Below are 19,138 nucleotides of genomic sequence, written 5' to 3' on the forward strand. Positions count from 1 at the left end.
TTAAGCATTAAAGCTGAACTCCAGAAAACTAAAAACTCCTCCATTGTAGTGGAGCTGTGCCCACACTGCAAGGGACACCAACTGGTTAATTACTTGCCCGATTCTCCATTCCACCAGCAAATGGAGCTACCCTCTGTTCCAGCAGTGGACTGTCCCGCAGCATCCTTTGCAGGGCTATGGTCCCTGCATTGGTCTTGATGATGTCAGGGGACAACCTTAGACCCTTGAAGCATAGGGAAGAGGAAGCCGCGGGGACCAGTCTAGAAGCGCAGAGGAGCCTGTAAAAGCAGAGGACGAGGTAAGCACTTTTAATTGTGCCCTAGGCATTGACAGGCAGTTAATCACTGCAGTGCATATGCATTCCCACCGCAAGGGAGGACTTTTTAGATTTCCAGAGAAGAACTCCAATTACAGGTTGCTTTTATCACAAGTATTTTGTTTATACTAGGCTTCTTTTAATAAGACCCAGCAGAGCCCGCTGACTTTTGTATGGTCTCATTAAGCTTCTGTGTTGTGAACGACACCCGGCTATACACATCACAGCAGTAAAATAACTCAGCGGATATGCAAAGAGCTGCCTTAGGTGCAATATTTAGCAGCTTCAAGTGTACTTTTAAAAATAATTTTTACAAATGCTATAAAATATGCTAATACAATCCATTTATATAATAAAGCTCTCTTTACTTCCAAGACATCCCAATCATGTAACATCTACCGACAACGGGGGGAAACATAAATTATTGCCAGTTTGGAGAAAGCATGGTCTTTCTAGATGCAGAATTTATTTCAATACCCTGGCAACAATGATGAATGGAAATGCTTTCTCAGACAATCAAAAACCGTATGGGAAAAATATTAATTTATAATTTCATCAGAAAAAGAACCCTTCATCACATCATACAAAATACATTTGGTGGTAATGACAAAGCTTAATGCATTACAGTCGGCCAGGAGATGACATCATACTTAATAGGGTCTGCAACCTCAAAAAGCCTTCCTGCTTAATTGAATCAGTGTAAAGAATCCATATCCATAATTGCTTGAAGTAAAACCACCATCAAGTATAACCTCTCATGAACTCCCCCAGTTTTGGTCCAGGAGAAGGCAAAGTGAACATTTCCAAGACAATCAGAAGCAATTCTTTCTGATCTCACACACTCCTTGGAAGCAGCAAAGTTTACTAAAGCTGAACTCCATGCTGGCCAATAAAAGTAAACTGAAACCTACCCAGTATAGGCAAAATATGCTCGCTTTGTCTAGAGGGTGATCCAATAGAAGTATACCTACCTTAACTGGTCCTGCCATAGCTGGTGCTCTGGTCCTCTGCTCTCCAGTGCTGGCGATAGGACAAGCTCTTGAGGTCATCCCATACACTGTGAACCCAGCGATGGCTAATAGATCTGCATTGTACATGATAATATTGCAAGAGAGGTGGCAACACGACCGCAGAAGGAAAGGGGACATGGAGGAAACCGGTAGAGGGGGGGTGTAAAACCAATTAGGATCCTACAATTATTACCCTCTTAAATCATCCCCTGGAAAAAAAAAAGAGGCATTATTTTTAGCATCTGTTGAGGAGGAGGGCACATTTAATTGTTACCAGCCTTCTGTTGGGCTTTAAGAGGTACAGTTAGGTCTATATATACCGTATTTTTCGCTCCATAAGATGCACTTCCCCCCCCCCCCCAAAAAAAGGGGGGAAAATGTCAGTGCGTCTTATGGAGCGAATGTAAAGTGGCCGGTCCGGTATTTCTGCCGCCACCATGTCAGAATATCGGGCCGGCCGCTCAGCTCTTCCCTCCTGCAGGACCTTACCTGTTCCTCGCTCCAGTCTTCCCGCGGCGGCTTCTGTGACAACCGGGTTCCCACTGCGCATGCGCAAGAAGCGCTGCGCTTTGTGAATGGTCCGGTGTCTTCTGGGACACATGACAGGTCCCAGAAGGCTCCGGGCCATTCACAAAGCGCAGCGCTTCTCGCACATGCGCAGTGGGAACCCGGCTGTCACAGAAGCCACTCCGGGAAGAAGGAAGGACAACTCTGCGGAAGTAGGAGCGGGTACCTGTCAAATTCAGGTAACCGTTCCCCCTCCCTCCCCAAAGGTCCGCAGTCTCTGGTAATCTCCTTTACTGTCTGCAGTCTCTGGTCATCCCCTGCACTGTCTGCAGTCTCTGGTCATCTGTACTATGTCCACAGTCTCTGGTCATTCCCTGTACTATGTCCGCAGTCTCTGGTCATCTCCTGTACTGTGTCCGCAGTCTCTGGTCATCCCCTGTACTGTGTCCGCAGTCTCTGGTCATCCCCTGTACTGTGTCCGCAGTCTCTGGTCATCCCCTGTACTGTGTCCGCAGTCTCTGGTCATCCCCTGTACTGTGTCCGCAGTCTCTGGTCATCCCCTGTACTGTGTCCGCAGTCTCTGGTCATCTCCTGTACTGTGTCCGCATTCTCTGGTCATCTCCTGTACTGTGTCCGCATTCTCTGGTCATCTCCTGTACTGTGTCCGCAGTCTCTGGTCATCTCCTGTACTGTGTCCGCAGTCTCTGGTCATCTCCTGTACTGTGTCCGCAGTCTCTGGTCATCTCCTGTACTGTGTCCGCAGTCTCTGGTCATCTCCTGTACTGTGTCCGCAGTCTCTGGTCATCCCCTGTACTGTGTCCGCAGTCTCTGGTCATCCCCTGTACTGTGTCCGCAGTCTCTGGTCATCTCCTGTGTTGTGTCTGCAGGTCTCTGGTCATCTCCTGTACTGTGTCCACAGTCTCTGGACATCCCCTGTACTGTGTCTGCAGTCCATTGGTTCAGAATATTTTTTTCCTCTAAAACCTAGGCGCGTCTTATGAAGCGAAAAATACGGTATTTGGACACAAGCACAATTTTAGTTTTTTTTTCAGGTATTTAGCAAAACATATTCAAGCTATAGTTATATAATGGATATGGACTGAAAGTGCACACTCTCATGTTTAATATGAGGGTATGTACATCCAAATTGGAGGAAGGGTTCAGGAATCAGAGCTCTTAAGTGTTGCCATCCCCCCTTTTTCAAGGCACCAAAATTAGACAATTGAATCAAAAGCTGTTTCATGGCCAGGTGTGGGCTACTCCTTTGTTATTTCTTCATCAATTAAGCAAGTAAAAGGTCTGGAGTTGATTCTAAGTGTGGTATTTGTATTTGGAATCTATTGCTGTTAACCTACACCATGCGTTCAAAGGAGCTGTCCATGCAAGTGAAACAGGCCATTGTAAGGCTTCAAAAACTAAACAAATCCATCAGAGAGATAGCAGCAACATTAGGAGTGGCCAAATCAATGGTTTAGTACATTCTGAGGAAAGAAGAACGCACTGGTGAGCTCAGCAACATAAAAAGGCATGGACGTCCATGGAAGACAACAGTAGTGGATGATTACAGGATCCTCTCTATGGTAAAGAAAAACCCATTCACAACATCCAGACAAGTGAAGGACACTCTCCAGGAGGTGGGCGTATCATTGTCAAAGTCTACAATCAAGAGAAGACTTCAAGAGAGCAAATACTGAGGGTTCACCACAAGGTTCAAACCATTCATAAGCCTGAAGACTAGAAAAGCCAGATTAGACTTTGCCAAAAAACATCTAAAAAAGCCAGACCAGTTCTGGAAAAGCATTCTTTGGACGGATGAAACTAAGATTAATCTGTACCAGAATGATGGGAACAAAAAAGTGTGGATAAGGCTTGGAACAGCTCATGATCCAAAGAACACAACGTAATCTGTAAAACATGGTGGAGGCAATGTGATGGCATGGGCATGCATGGCTTCCAGTGGCACTGGGTCATTGGTGTTTATTGATGATGTGACAGAAGACAGAAGCAGCCAGATGAATTCTGCAGTGTTTAGAGATATACTGTCAGCCCAGATTCAGCCAAATGCAGCAAAGTTGATTGGATGGCGCTTCACAGTACAGATGGACAATGATCCAAAACACACTGCAAAAGCAGCCTAGGAGCTTTTGAGGGAAGAGAAGTGGAATATTCTGCAATGGCCCTGATCAATCACCTGATCTCAACCCAATGGAGCATGAATTTCACTTGCTGAAGGAAAACCTAACGGCAGAAAGACCCACAAACAAAGAACAACCGAAGACAGCTGCAGTTAGAGACTGGCAAAGCATCAGAAAGCAGGAACCCCAGTCTTTGGTAATGTACATGGGTTCCAGACTTCAGGCAATCATTGCCAGTAAAGGATTCTCAACAAAAAATTAAAAATAAACATTTTATTTAAGATTATATTCATTTGTCCAATTGCATTTGAGCTCCTGAAAATGGAGGGACTGTGTATAAAAATGGTTGCAGTTCCTACAATTTGTACTTGATATTTATGTTCAGCCCCTTGAATTAAAGCTGAAAGGCTGCACTTCAAACTCTTTTGGATTGTTTCATTTTAATTTATTCTGGTGCCATACAGAGCCAAAAGTATGAATATTGTTACTGTGTCCAAATATATATGGACCTAACTGTATACAACATCAGCAGTCCCTAGGGTTGAACTAATACCAATACCGGTATTGGTGCTGATACTGAGTATTTGCACAAGTACTTGTACTCATGCAAAATGCTCAGATACCCGAAACCTATACCTTTGTGGTGCGATTTCAGACCATACAAAATGAATGGGCTCAAATCACAGTGCAAAGAATCGCATGCAATTTGAACAGCAATTGCTCTTTGAATCACATGCCCAGACCATGGGACCTGCTGATGATGAGAAACCACAGTCGCTTGTGGTGTACACAGGGCTGGAAGAAATGTAGGAAGTTCCGGGACCTCTATAAACCAGCTTGGAGCACACATAGGGCAGAAGTGATGTCAGCTTGGCAGCAAACTGCCTATACATCCATCCCTGTGAGCACTGCAGCGGCCGTGGTTTTACATCATCAGTGGGTCCCGTGGAACAGGGACACTATGACTGCGCAGATGTGGATTTGACATGCAAGATACAGTCATGGCCGAAATTGTTGGCACCCTTGATATTTCTCCAGGAAATCATGTATTTCTCACGAAACGTATTGCATTAACACATGTTTTGCTATACACATGTTTATTCCCTTTGTGTGTATTGGGACAAAACAAAAAAAGGGAGGAAAGAAAGCAAATTCGACATAATGTCACACAAACCTCCAAAAATGGGCTGGACAAAAGTATTGGCACCCTTTCACAACTGCGGATAAATAAGAATGTTACAAGCATGTGATGCTCCTGTAAACTCACCTGGGGCAAGTAACAGGTGTGGGCAATATAGAAATCACACCTGAAAGCAGATAAAAAGGAGAGACGTTCACTTAACCTTTGCATTGTGTGTCTGTCTGTGCCACACTAAGCATGGACAACAGAAAGAGGAGACGAGAACTGTCTGAGGACCTGAGAACCAAAATTGTGGCAAAATATCAACAATCTCAAGGTTACAAGTCCATCTCCAGAGAACTAGATTTGCCTTTGTCCACAGTGCGCAACATTATCAAGAAGTTTGCAACCCATGGCACTGTAGCTAATCTCCCTGGTCGTGGACGGATGAGGAAAATTGATGAAAGATTGCAACGCAGAATAGTCCGGATGGTGGATAAGCAGCCCCAAACATGTTCCAAAGACATTCAAGCTGTCCTGCAGGCTCAGGGAGCATCAGTGTCAGCGCGAACTATCCGTCGACATTTAAATGAAATGAAACGCTATGGCAGGAGACCCAGGAGGACCCCACTGCTGACACAGAGACATAAAAAAGCAAGACTACAGTTTGCCAAAATGTACTTGAGTAAGCCAAAAGCCTTCTGGGAAAACGTCTTGTGGACAGATGAGACCAAGATAGAGCTTTTCGGTAAAGCACATCATTCTACTGTTTACCGAAAACGGAATGAGGCCTACAAAGAACAAAACACAGTACCTACGGTAAAATATGGTGGAGGTTCAATGATGTTTTGGGGTTGTTTTGCTGCCTCTGGCACTGGGTGCCTTGACTGTGTGCAAGGCATCATGAAATCTGAGGATTACCAAAGGATTTTGGGTCGCACTGTAGGGCCCAGTGTCAGAAAGCTGGGTTTGCGTCCAAGATCCTGGGTCTTCCAGCAGGACAATGACCCCAAACATACGTCAAAAAGCACTCAGAAATGGATGGCAAAGAAGCGCTGGAGAGTTCTGAAGTGGCCAGCAATGAGCCCAGATCTAAATCCCATTGAACACCTGTGGAGAGATCTTAAAATTGCTGTTGGGAAAAGGTGTCCTTCCAATAAGAGAGACCTGGAGCTGTTTGCAAAGGAAGAGTGGTCCAAAATTCCGGGTGAGAGGTGTCAGAAGCTTATTGATGGTTATAGGAAGCGACTGATTTCAGTTATGTTTTCCAAAGGGTGTGCAACCAAATATTAAGTTAAGGGTGCCAATACTTTTGTCCAGCCCATTTTTGGGGTTTTGTGTGACATTATGTCATATTTGCTTTTCTGCCTCTGTTTTATATTTGTTCCAATACATACAAAGGGAATAAACATGTGTATAGCAAAACATGTGTTAATGCAATACCTTTTTTGTGTGAAATACTTGATTTTCAGGAAAAATATCAAGGGTGCCAACAATTTCGGCCATGACTGTATATACTTTTAACATGTCAGCTGTTGTAACATTTTTTAACTAACTGTTTGCCCATTGCTGCACTTTGCCACTTCCCTGTCTTTTTATACTGGGTTCATACAGGAGGGGTGGAGGAAACCGCAAGCGAATTGGAGAGGAATCACTCCGCAATCCTGTCCAAATTGCATGAGATTCTGAGAATAAAGCACCTGTATGTGCACTGACGTATATTCTCAATGCAGATAGTGCGCAGTCAGAGCATATATGTCAGTGGGGAAGGCATTACACGGGCTCTGCACACTGTATTGTCCCTGTGCAAGAGGCCTACATTTGTCCATACACTAGTAGTATCTCATCAGAATTTTTTTTTTAAGAACATTTTATTTTTTAAATTGTTAGTGAGGTAAAATCAGCATTTGTTCTCAAGCACAGCAACAAGAAAATTTGAAGAAGCAAAAGAGAGGTTTGATAGTTTTTTTGACATATTTTCAAACAGTGAATGCGTTTTTTTCCAAAAAATCCACTAGTTCCAAATCCACAGTTACAAGCAAGCAAGATTTTGAATTAGGTCCCTCCGTTTCCTCTTGTACCAAATTGTATTGTAACTGTAATGTCTACCTTCATTTTGTAAAGTGCTGCGCAAACTGTTGGAGCTATATAAATTAGGCATGCACCGAAATTTCAGTGGCCGAAACGTTTCAGCCGAAAACACCCTTTTCAGCCGTTGGCCGAAATGAAAAAAAGAAAAGCACCGATACAGGTGTCGAAAAAACCCCATCCCTCACCATCGCCAGCCCCTACCGCCACCGCTCGGTAGTTCTCAGCCTTACCTGAGAAACCATCGATCCCGGCACTGGGCACAGAGATGAATGAAGGAAAGATGGCCGCCACTCATCTCTATGCCCTTGGAGGACCGGACCAATGTCACTTTCCGTTCCGGCCATTTTTTTTTTTTTAAGCACTAGATCAATGTTTTTTTTGATCTAATGCTTTACATTGCAGAGGAGAGATGTGGGGTCTTATTGAACCCATATCTTTCCCTAAAGAGGACCTGTCACTAATTATTTCTATCACAAGGGTTGCATGCATTTCCAGCGATAAGAATAAAAGTGATTATATTTTTTTAAAGGGACAGTGCAACAAAAAAAAAAAAAAAAGTTTAACGTGCCCCTGTCCCCCCGTGCTTGCATGTAGTGGTGAATGCATACGTAGGCCATGCCCACATATGTAACCTGTGTTCAAACCACACATGTGAGGTATCGCCACGAACGTCAGAGCAAGAGCAATAATTCTAGCACTTGACCTCCTCTGTAACTTTACAATGCTAACCTGTAGACATTTTGAACGCATCACCCATGGAGGTTTTTAAGTACCGCAGTTCCATGAGTGTGCGCTGCGATTTACCGTGTTTTTCCAGCTAGAAACCCACTAGTTCTGGGTCTTTTTTCCAGCTAAAAAATGTTGATTCTAGTCTGTGTGTGCATGGACACATAGGATAACATGGTGAGGTTTACTGGCTGTAGAAAAAAAACGTCAAAAGACAAAAACAACTGCTGTAAAAACGTCCAGTGTACATGAGGACTTGAAGTGAACTAGTCATACGACGCTGGTTGCACTAGCAACACCTGATAGAGGAGAATACAATTTAGACAAGCCCAGTGATCAGAGAACCACCTGAGGGTGAGGTTTGCTGTGCTTCACCATATGTCAGGGTGGAGTCATGTTCTAGGGCTGAATTAAATCAGGAATAACAAGAATGTGGAGAAAGACCAAACTTGCAACATTCACTTGCAAAATAAACTAGAGAGTCCTATCCTTTACATCAGAGGTTGGCGTACATACAGTTAAATGAAATGTCATTTTGCAGCATTTCAGTAAAGTTAGAAAAAAGTAAACCGTGCAATACATAAATGCATCACACTGCCTACCCATTGCACACTGGTAGCTGCAAATTACATGGCAAGGGTGCGCAACCTTTTGAAGAGTGAGGGCAACTTGAGTGATTTGGTAACCAGTCGTCGGTCACAATGAAATTAAATGGTTCTGAATTTTAGAAATTTTTTTTGAACAGCATAATGAACATTTTCCTCTTGCAGCTGCTGAATGCTGGCTTTCAGGGGTTGCAGGAGGAAAATGGAGAGGACTGGTTCCTGTACATGCGTCCCCCGCCCCCTCCGTCCAAGTGTAAAACAGAATGTGACAGGGAGGCCGCACAGGCTCCCTGGAGCATGGAGTGGTGTCGCCACTACACCAGTGGTGGGGGTTGGTTAAAACGTGACTCAACTACAGGGATTTAAGGTTCTCCAAACTGCTAATGTAAATGAGCCCTTACTGTTTTGAGCCCCCTAGAAGGCTGCTTTCACACTGATGAGCCGCACCACAAGTGCACCTGTGCCTTTCCTGCAGGTATATCTTGTGGGTGTGGGGTACTTTCAGAAAGTGCGCCAAACCCGCAGGATAGAATAGTAGTCTATGGCTCATGCAGCAAACCCACAGGAAAGCTACAGATGCACTGCGCTGCACTCGCAGATCAGTGTGAAAGCAGCCTAACACCCGCAGGAAAGCTGCAGATGCATTGCGCTGCACTCGCAGATCAGTGTGAAAGCAGCCTAACACCCGCAGGAAAGCTGCAGATGCATTGCGCTGCACTCGCGGATCAGAGTGAAAGCAGCCTAACACCCGCAGGAAAGCTGCAGATGCACTGCGCTGCACTCGCAGATCAGTGTGAAAGCAGTCTAACACCCGCAGGAAAGCTGCAGATGCATTGCGCTGCACTCACGGATCAGTGTGAAAGCAGCCTAACACCCGCAGGAAAGCTGCAGATGCACTGTGCTGCACTCGCGGATCAGTGTGAAAGCAGCCTAACACCCGCAAGAAAGCTGCAGATGCACTGCGTTGCACTCGCGGATCGGTGTGAAAGCAGCCTAACACCCGCAGGAAAGCTGCAGATGCACTGCGTTGCACTCGCGGATCAGTGTGAAAGCAGCCTAACACCCGCAGGAAAGCTGCATATGCACTGCGTTGCACTCTCGGATCAGTGTGAAAGCAGCCTAATAGTTGTTAACCCCTTTTATAGGTACTAATATGCCCATTGCTAAAGTGCAGTTTGTGTTGTTTAATACACTGACCTTTTTTTCCTCTTCTAGCTTCAGCTGGCATTGCATTCCAGGCTACTAGGAAGGTCCCAGATGACGTGCACTTGGTATCACTCCGTCTGGGACAGGAGCCAGCGCTGCAGAGAAAGCATCAACTTATGTGGCTCCTACTCCCACTGGGGCCACCTGCTTCCTCCGCCGCCGGCACCAGCTCGATGTACTCTGATACTCTGGGATGGAGGGTTGGCAAGCCTAGACCATGATCAATGGATTACTGACCCCGGGCATGTACTTCCCTGGTTTGAGGTCACTGGCCACATAGGAGGGCTCTGTGGGCCATGGATTGAGCACCCCTGTCATAGGGAGCCTAATGCACTCCTGCTGGAGAGAATGAGCTCGGAATGCATTCATGCCAACACACACTGCACGGGCATGCTGCACCATTGTCACCATCAAGAAGCCAGTCCACAGCAACAGTGTGCAGCCGATACTGGAATAAACCTATGTAGACAGGTGGGGATGAAAGAGGCTGGAAAAGATCAAAAGAATCGAAATGTTAAAATGGATGATAGTATTTTATGTACAGAAAAAAAAACTCAACTTTTGGTGAGCCAAGTGGTGCAGACAGGGCAACACAGAATGAATTTCAGCCGATTCAGCCGGAAGCTGCCAAAATTTGATCTGTGTATGGGCAGAATAAGGCTGCGTTCACATTGGCACTTTAGGAGAAATCATCTGGATGTATACGTATGTGCTTAGGCCACATGCACACTTTGTGTTTAACCCCCTGAGTGTCCAATCCCAGCATTCTTGTGTCCCCGGGAGGCACAGATGCAGCTTTTAGCCCAGCCGCCTGTCGAGATCTATGACAAGCTGAAATATGCTTCGGATGGACAGGGTACCGAGCGATGCTCATGTTTAGGGTCGTCTACATTCAGAGACGTATGCCTGGAAAGCGAGTATATACAGAGAGCCCTAAATGTGGGCACCACTTGGTACACTGTCCAGCCACAGCATATATAAACCTGTCATAGACCTTAACAGGCTGCAGGACTGGACGCTGTACCTGTGCCTCCTGGACGCACAAAAATGCTGGGGCTGTAGGCACAGGGGCTAAACACCCATTGTGCATGTGGCCTTAGGTGTACATGCATCTACGTGGGTTTACATCCTTTCAGCAGTGTTCTGAGTATCGGAATTCAGAATATCTAATTCTATTTTCTCCAAACAAAGCTAAACTGAATGAATCTAAACGCAGAACATGCACAGAGAATTATACTATTTAAAATCATTACATGTACTTATATGCATTTAGAAATGTCCTATAAACACATAATCACAGGTTTGGCCATGCCAGTGTGAATGAGGCCTAAATATCATCTATTTAAGGTTTTGAAACTCCTTTAATGACACATAAAGAGAGAAATAAAAAGGCGTTTTGTACATTTGGAATCGTTATGCAAGGTATGTTTTAGATGATTCATTACCTTAACAGGTAATTTTAAAAATCCCGTCATGCAAGGCAACCTGTGCCAAGAAACCTTGAGTGTTCATACATGACCTGATGTCTGATTCCACCATTACCTGCTGTGAGTATGGTGACAATCCGGAGATAAGGTTCTACAAGTAATGGAAGCACTTATATATGGAGGGTATGTATATTGTGTATAGGAGTTCAAGGTGTTGGCTTTACCTACAAATTTTCCACATCTCAATCCAGTCGAGTATCTGTTGGTACCACAGCACACCTACATAGCCAGGTATGGTATATACATAGTTATATTGGTCCACGCAGGTCCAATGTAACCATGTAAAAATATTCCATGTCTGGACTTATTTCTTGAAACAGAAGTATGGACTTTATAAAAGAAAACATTTACACTCACCTAGGTGGATGCAGCATCAGTCAGATGCCCGAACTTTCACCTAGTTGAGAATGATGTTCCTCCTCCCCCCGAAGATTCAAGGGGCAATGTAGGACACACTGTGCATGTGCACTGGCACATCATCAGGGGGCTAGGCCCCAGAAGAACAGCTGGCTTCCAATGACTTTGGCAAAAATGGCGGCGTAGGACCCACTGTGCAGTGGCCTTCCACAGATTACTGGAGGACAACACTGGATAATCTGGACGAGCAAGTGCAGGAAACCAGGTTAGAGAAAAAAGAAAAAATTTAACAGGGGGTTGAAGTTCCTCCAAGTCAATAGAGCTTGAGAAGACACTACCAGGCACTCGAAGGCCACCTCACCTCTGGGAAAGCAGCAACTGGACAAAACTATCCGGTATGGTTGATCGCTACTTTCAGAGACTGGTCCACCTCTAGTGGTGGGGTCTCCTGGTACTTGCACCAGTCTCATCCCTACCACTAAACAATGCTGTCCAACTGATCTTGAAGAAGCAAATGGAGTCAAAGCTGGATAATTTTGGTATAAGAGATGTCAAAACTGGGAAGGGTCTGTTAGCACTACCCTTCTTGCCTCCACAGGCAAACTATAAATCAGGCATTTCAATTGTGCCAACTTTCCCAAGGTGCCCAGTCATAATCTCCAATTCCAATGTTGATTAGCCACCTGCCAATCGTGCCAGCAGAAGCTCACAGGTTAGGAAACCTTGTCCAAACAATGTTGTCCCTCGGACAAGCCAGAAGTAAGAGTTATCTGTACTGTGCTTCCTTCCACAGGCTTACAGTGGTTGTAAACCCTCATATATTAACCCCGTGAAGTGACTGGCCTCAGGTGATACACAAAGATGAAACAAATCCTCCTACAGAAGTTGTACCTGTTTTTCCACAGAATTTGTACCTGTTTTTACACAGACGTTAGTCCCCTACAGCAATTCAAATTGCAGAATTTACACAGGATCTCCCAGCTCTGAAAAGCAGGGGGGCGTGAAGCTGAAGTTACATTGGTGAGGAGAGTTCTGACAGCTGATTAGAGGGAAAGAACACACCCCCCTTCACACAGGAACAAACCTGAGGCTGTCAATCACAGGCTGTGCCCTCCCGTCACCATTTTTCTCTGTGTGTTGGGAAAACTTTTCAGAAGGGCCTCATGCTGATAGCAGATGAAGGAGGAAGCAGTCAGAAATGACACTTAGTGCTCTGGATTGAGACAAATACACACTATAGAGAGATATGCTTTGTTCATATTTCATGTCACTGTAAACACAAGCTATCAGAAGGCTGTTGGTAGGTGCTAGCACCATTATACAGGCACACGGCACTTCCTCTTTAGTGTCTACACCCATCTGAAGACCTGTTTAGCTGATTCATCTCCTTGGCAAGCAACATTCCTCCAAAACCGCAATGTAACCGCTGCCAAGGAGGCCTTTCTCTATCTAATCAGGTAAAGAGACAGTTTAGGTTTCTACAGTCGCACAATGCATACTGTGCCTGCCCCCCAGCTATGTAGCTTCCATTCCCTTTGGAATTAAGTGAAGTTAACATCCCCTTTGATCAGATTTGCAAAGCTTGTATGCGTTCCTATGGCATTTACAAGGTGGGGATAACAAGGTTTATTTTGCTAAACAAAGCCATAATGGTTATCCCTGTAAAAAGCATTGTCTGATGTGTTGTGCATAGCAATGTGTCACTGGTACTGACACAATGACACCAGCGCCAGTCACAAACACAACCAGCGGGGAAGCAAGGCGTGGTGACAATACCCCTTGTTCGCAGCTGACATCACCCCGATCTGCCACAGTAAATACAAGGACCGAATTCTTTTCAGCTGATCCACCAAGATTCCTTTATCCCCCCCCCCCACTCCCCTTGTCGCTGTCACAATATGCTGTGTCACATTAAAAGCTGCCCAGCGTAGCCATCAGCTGGATTTCCATAAATAGCGGAAAGGCATGCAAAATAGACCGATTTTTTTAAAAACCCATTCTGTGCCGTCAGTGAAAGTGGTTGTCAAACCCACATGTCTGTGTAATGAAGGCTGGCTGAAAGGCGAGGTGGGGCGTGCAACAAACGCCGATTATACAAGCTACGTGCAAAGAAGCCGCAACGCTGCAATGAAACAAGCAAACGGGTACAATCTTGAATTGAATACATTTACAAGAAAATAATCAGGCTCAGTGCGGCTGCCTGCAGATGGGAAGGATCCATTGAGATCTATATATTCTGTATGCAGATATCCAAGTATCCATTGCACAAAGCGGTCTTGTACACCAGGGTATTCCATTATGAACCTATGAAGGCAAACATTCTTAGTTGGTACATCCAGACGATTCCACAGTACTGCCAGGGAGGGCAATCTATTCCGCTAGAATATGGTCCTTTGGATGATTTGTATATAAATATTGCTATGAATAAGTAATGTCCAGACTGGCGTGAATAGATCACAGGAATGCAATTGAACATTCACTTGGGGAGATTTTATTATACAGTTTAATTATGATGATCAGGGTTATTTCCAGGGACCGGCCAGAAATTAGGAACTGCTGCCAATCCTGCAGAATGCGTCATCTGCATCTGTTCAATGCTAGCAGTGACCACCTGATAGGGCTTGCTGAAACTTGTAGTCATTTAATATTTAAATGGACAGCCAAGCAGCTTAGAGCCACTATGAATACAATACTGGCTGCCATCAGAATAAAAAAAAACTAAAAATGAAATAAAAATTAAACATAAAAACACGCCAACAAATTGAATTAAATTGACATGTATTAAAAATATAAAAATGTCAATTGAAATGTAAGATAAAAATGTTATTAAAAAATGCAATGCTTGTGTCATTGCTCATATAAAAATGCATAAGCAGCAATCTGTAGGACAAAGAGTCCACCACACTCACAATAATCGCACCACCACTGCTCACCCTTTGCTGTCATTCATGTGAAGTATGATCATTTAAACATCTTTACTGACTGTCACATTTTTCTGGATTTAGTCCATTGATAACTGTGGTTTACACAGCCTCAGATGTAAATACATTCCTTGATGTGTGTAAGTGAATAAAGCACTGGCAGCCTGGCACGTAGCAACTAGTGACGTAAAGGATGCACAAGCCATTTTAGACTGAGATTTTAAGAATCTTCAGGGGTACTGAGCCCCACACACAGGGATGATCACTGGGGAGCCCCCACATACAGGGATGATCATTGGGGAGCCCCCATGTACCAAGGCTGATCGCTGCGGAGCCCCACATACCAAGGCTGATCACTGCGAAGCCCCACGTACCAAGGCTGATCACCAGGATGTTTCATGTACAAGGCTGATCACTGGGGAGCCCCCACGTACAAGGCTGATCACTGGGGAGCCCCCACGTACAAGGCTGATCACTGGGGAGCCCCCACGTACAAGGCTGATCACTGGGGAGCCCCCACGTACAAGGCTGATCACTGGGGAGCCCCCACGTACAAGGCTGATCACTGGGGAGCCCCCACGTACAAGGCTGATCACTGGGGAGCCCCCACGTACAAGGCTGATCACTGGGGAGCCCCCACGTACAAGGCTGATCACTGGGGAGCCCCCACGTACAAGGCTGATCACTGGGGAGCCCCCACGTACAAGGCTGATCTCTGGGGAGCCCCAACGTACAAGGCCGATCACTGAGGAGCCCCCACGTATAAGGCTGATCACTGGGGAGCCCCCACCTACAAGGCCAATCACTGGGGAGTCCCCACGAACAAGGCCGATCACTGGGGAGTCCCCACGAACAAGGCTGATCACTGGGGAGCCCCCACGTACAAGGCTGATCACTGAGATTACCAGATCTTGCGCCACAGAAAAATGATCAACCAATCTCCACATATCCAAACATAAGGTAAAAAAATATTGGTAGATCTACCAAGCCTTTGATTATATTGATGACAGAGAGCTCTCACCAAGAAAGAAAAGGTAAGAAGTCTTCCCATCTGGCCCAATGAATGAATTCCATGCCATGCATATACACTATAAGGACGCTCCTTTTTTTGAAGACAAAGGCACAATTGCTGATTGGTTGCACCATTACCACTTCGGTACCTTTAGACATTAGATGTTGGCTGCAAAAATTGACCGCAACAGGATCCTTCTGTCTGGGAATAAGCATGCATGGTTACGTGAGGCAATTGTGCATATTGACACCCATGATGAGGGCCTCAAGGCGAGAGTGACCATACAGGAACAGGAGTGACTGTACAGGACCATCCTAGACAATAAATCTTCCCTCAAGGCTTTGTGACAGGTAGACATGAACATTCTACAGATGAAAGGTTGTTGGCCAGATCTGGTGATGATCCTCTTATGATCCTCAAAGATCTATGGGCAGTGATCAGCCCAACCATGGCCCTCAGTGATCTATGGGCAGTGATCAGCCCAACCATGGCCCTCAGTGATCTATAAGCAGTGATCAGCCCAACCATGGCCCTCAGTGATCTATGGGCAGTGATCAGCCCAACCATGGCCCTCAGTGATCTATGGGCAGTGATCAGCCCAACCATGGCCCTCAGTGATCTATGGGCAGTGATCAGCCCAACCATGGCCCTCAGTGATCTATGGGCAGTGAACAGCCCAACCATGGCCCTCAGTGATCTATGGGCAGTGATCAGCCCAACCATGGCCCTCAGTGATCTATGGGCAGTGATCAGCCCAACCATGGCCCTCAGTGATCTATGGGCAGTGATCAGCCCAACCATGGCCCTCAGTGATCTATGGGCAGTGATCAGCCCAACCATGGCCCTCAGTTATCTATGGGCAGTGATCAGCCCAACCATGGCCCTCAGTGATCTATGGGCAGTGATCAGCCCAACCATGGCCCTCAGTGATCTATGGGCAGTGATCAGCCCAACCATGGCCCTCAGTGATCTATGAGCAGTGATCAACCCAACCATGGTCCTCAAAAATCTATGGGCAGTGATAAGCACAATCATGGTCCTCAGTGATCTATGGCCAGTGATCAATCCAACCATGGTTCTCAATGATCTATGTGCAGTGATCAGCCCAGCCATGGTTTGCAGTGACCTATGGGCAGTGATCAATGACCTGGGCAGTGATCCCCTCCATTGTCCCCAGTGATCCATGGGCAGTGGTCACACCTGGCCTGTGGGCAGTGATCAGCCCACCTATGGTCCTCACAGATCTATGGGCAATGATCAGCCCAACCATGGTCCTCAGTGATCTATGGGCAGTGATCAATGATCTGGGCAGTGATCCTCCATTGTCCCCAGTGATGACACCTGGACTATGGGCAGTGGGCAGCCCACCCATGGTCCTCAAAGATCTATGGGCAGTGATCAACCCAACCATGGTCCTCAGTGATCTATGGGTAGTGATCAGTCCAACCATGGATCCTCAGTGATCTATGGGCAGTGGTCAGTCCAATCATGGTCCTCAGTGATCTATGGGCAGTGATCAGCCCAGCCATGGATCCTCAGTGATCTATGGGCAGTGATCAGTCCAATCATGGTCCTCAGTGATCTATGGGCAGTGATCAGCCCAGCCATGGTTTACAGTGATCAATGATCTAGGCAGTGATCCCCTCCATTGTCTCCAGTGATCTATGGGCAGTGGTCACACCTAGCCTGTGGGCAGTGATCAGCCCAACCATGGTTGTCACAGATCTGTTGGAAGAGATCAATGATCTGGGCAATGATCCTCCATTGTCTCCAGTGATCCCTGGGCAGTGATCCTCCATTGTCCCCAGTGATCCATGGGCAGTGATCCTCCATTGTCCCCAGTGATCCATGGGCAGTGATCCTCTATAGTCCCCGGATATCCATGGGCAGTGATCCTCTATAGTCCCCGGTGATCCATGGGCAGTGATCCTCTATAGTTCCCGGTGATCCATGGGCAGTGATCCTCTATAGTTCCCGGTGATCCATGGGCAGTGATCCTCTATAGTTCCCGGTGATCCATGGGCAGTGATCCTCTATAGTCCCCGGAGATCCATGTGCAGTAATCGTACATTGTCCCCGGTGATCCCTGGGCAGTGATCCTCCATTGTCCCCGGTGATCCCTGGGCAGTGATCCTCCATTGTCCCCGGTGATCCCTGGGCAGTGATCCTCCATTGTCCCCGGTGATCCCTGGGCAGTGATCCTCCATTGTCCCCCGTGATCCCTGGGCAGTGATCCTCCATTGTCCCCCGTGATCCCTGGGCAGTGATCCTCCATTGTCCCCGGTGATCCCTGGGCAGTGATCCTCCATTGTCCCCCGTGATCCTTGGGCAGTGATCCTCCATTGTCCCCCGTGATCCCTGGGCAGTGATCCTCCATTGTCCCCGGTGATCCCTGGGCAGTGATCCTCCATTGTCCCCCGTGATCCCTGGGCAGTGATCCTCCATTGTCCCCGGAGATCCCTGGGCAGTGATTCTCCATTGTCCCCAGTGATCCCCCATTGTCCCCAGTGATCTATGGGCAGTGATCCTCCATTGTCCCCAGTGATCCTCCATTGTCCCCGGTGATCCCTGGGCAGTGATCCTCCATTGTCCCCGGTGATCCCTGGGCAGTGATCCTCCATTGTCCCCGGTGATGCTCCTCTTACCTGCGGTTCCAGCATCCAGTCCTCAGCCCCCGGTGTGGCGCCCCCCTCTTCCCGGTAGATGAATGCGGAGTAGAGGGGGATCCGGTGCTCGGTGCTGTAGAGGGTGGCGGAGTGCTGCTCCCCCCGGTGCCTCTGGCAGATGCGGACCTGTCCCGGGTGGGTGAAGCCCTGCGGCGGGCTGCCCTGGTAGAAGAAGCGGTTGCACTCCCCGAATCCATCCTCACCGTCCTGCACCACCCGGCCGTACAGCATGCAGGGCAGAGCCGCCAGGAACATCACCAGCACCGCCGTCATCGTCCTCCCCGGGGTCCGCCCGCACCGCACACTACCTGCCGGCCGAGGAGGAGAGGAATGCGGGAGGAGGAAGACAACAGCCGCTCCCCTCCCAGACTCAGATCCTGACTGCTGCAGTGTCAGCCTGACTGCAGAGCGCAAAGAGTGCCGGGAGATCCCTCCCTTCTCCTGACTTCACACCGACACCGGACCGGGGACCTGACACCGTGCCCGTATCCCCCCTTCTACTGGGTTCACACCGACACCGGTCCCGGGGACCTGACACCGTGCCCGCAACCCCCCCTTCTACTGACTTCACACCGACACCGGTCCCGGACCTGGGGACCTGACACCGTGCCCGCATCCCCCCTTCTACTGGGTTCACACCGACACTGGTCCCGGACCCGGGGACCTGCCACCTACTGACTTCACACCGGCACCAGTCCCAGACCCAGGGACCTGACACCGTGCCCGCATCCCCCCCTTCTACTGACTTCACACCGGTTCCGGACCCGGGGACCTGACACCTACTGACTTCACACCGGTCCCGGACCGGGGACCTGACACCGTGCCCGTATCCCCCCCTTTTACTGGGTTCACACCAACACCAGTCCCGGCGACCTGACACCGTGACGGCATCCCTCCCTTCTACTGACTTCACACCGACATTGGTCCCAGGGACCTGACACCATGCCCTTATCCCCCCTTCTACTGACTTCACACCGAC

The 19,138-nt window shown here is 47.4% G+C and overlaps 1 protein-coding gene across 1 annotated transcript in view; it reads right to left on the minus strand.

Annotated features, from left to right (window-relative positions):
* The window catches only part of ENDOD1 (endonuclease domain containing 1), a 43,654-nt gene extending 25,068 nt beyond the window's left edge, over window positions 1-18,586 (minus strand). Inside the window, exon 1 of the mRNA XM_089687935.1 lies at window positions 18,139-18,586. Within this exon, the coding sequence (XP_089544061.1) occupies window positions 18,139-18,432 (294 nt within the window). The 5' untranslated portion in view covers window positions 18,433-18,586. The remainder of the gene's footprint in view (window positions 1-18,138) is intronic.
* Between the last annotated feature and the right edge of the window lie 552 nt (window positions 18,587-19,138).

This window comes from Staurois parvus, unplaced genomic scaffold, assembly GCF_062004578.1.
Source record: "Staurois parvus isolate SC_StPar_1 unplaced genomic scaffold, SC_StPar_1.0 ptg000440l, whole genome shotgun sequence".
NCBI lineage: Eukaryota > Metazoa > Chordata > Amphibia > Anura > Ranidae > Staurois > Staurois parvus.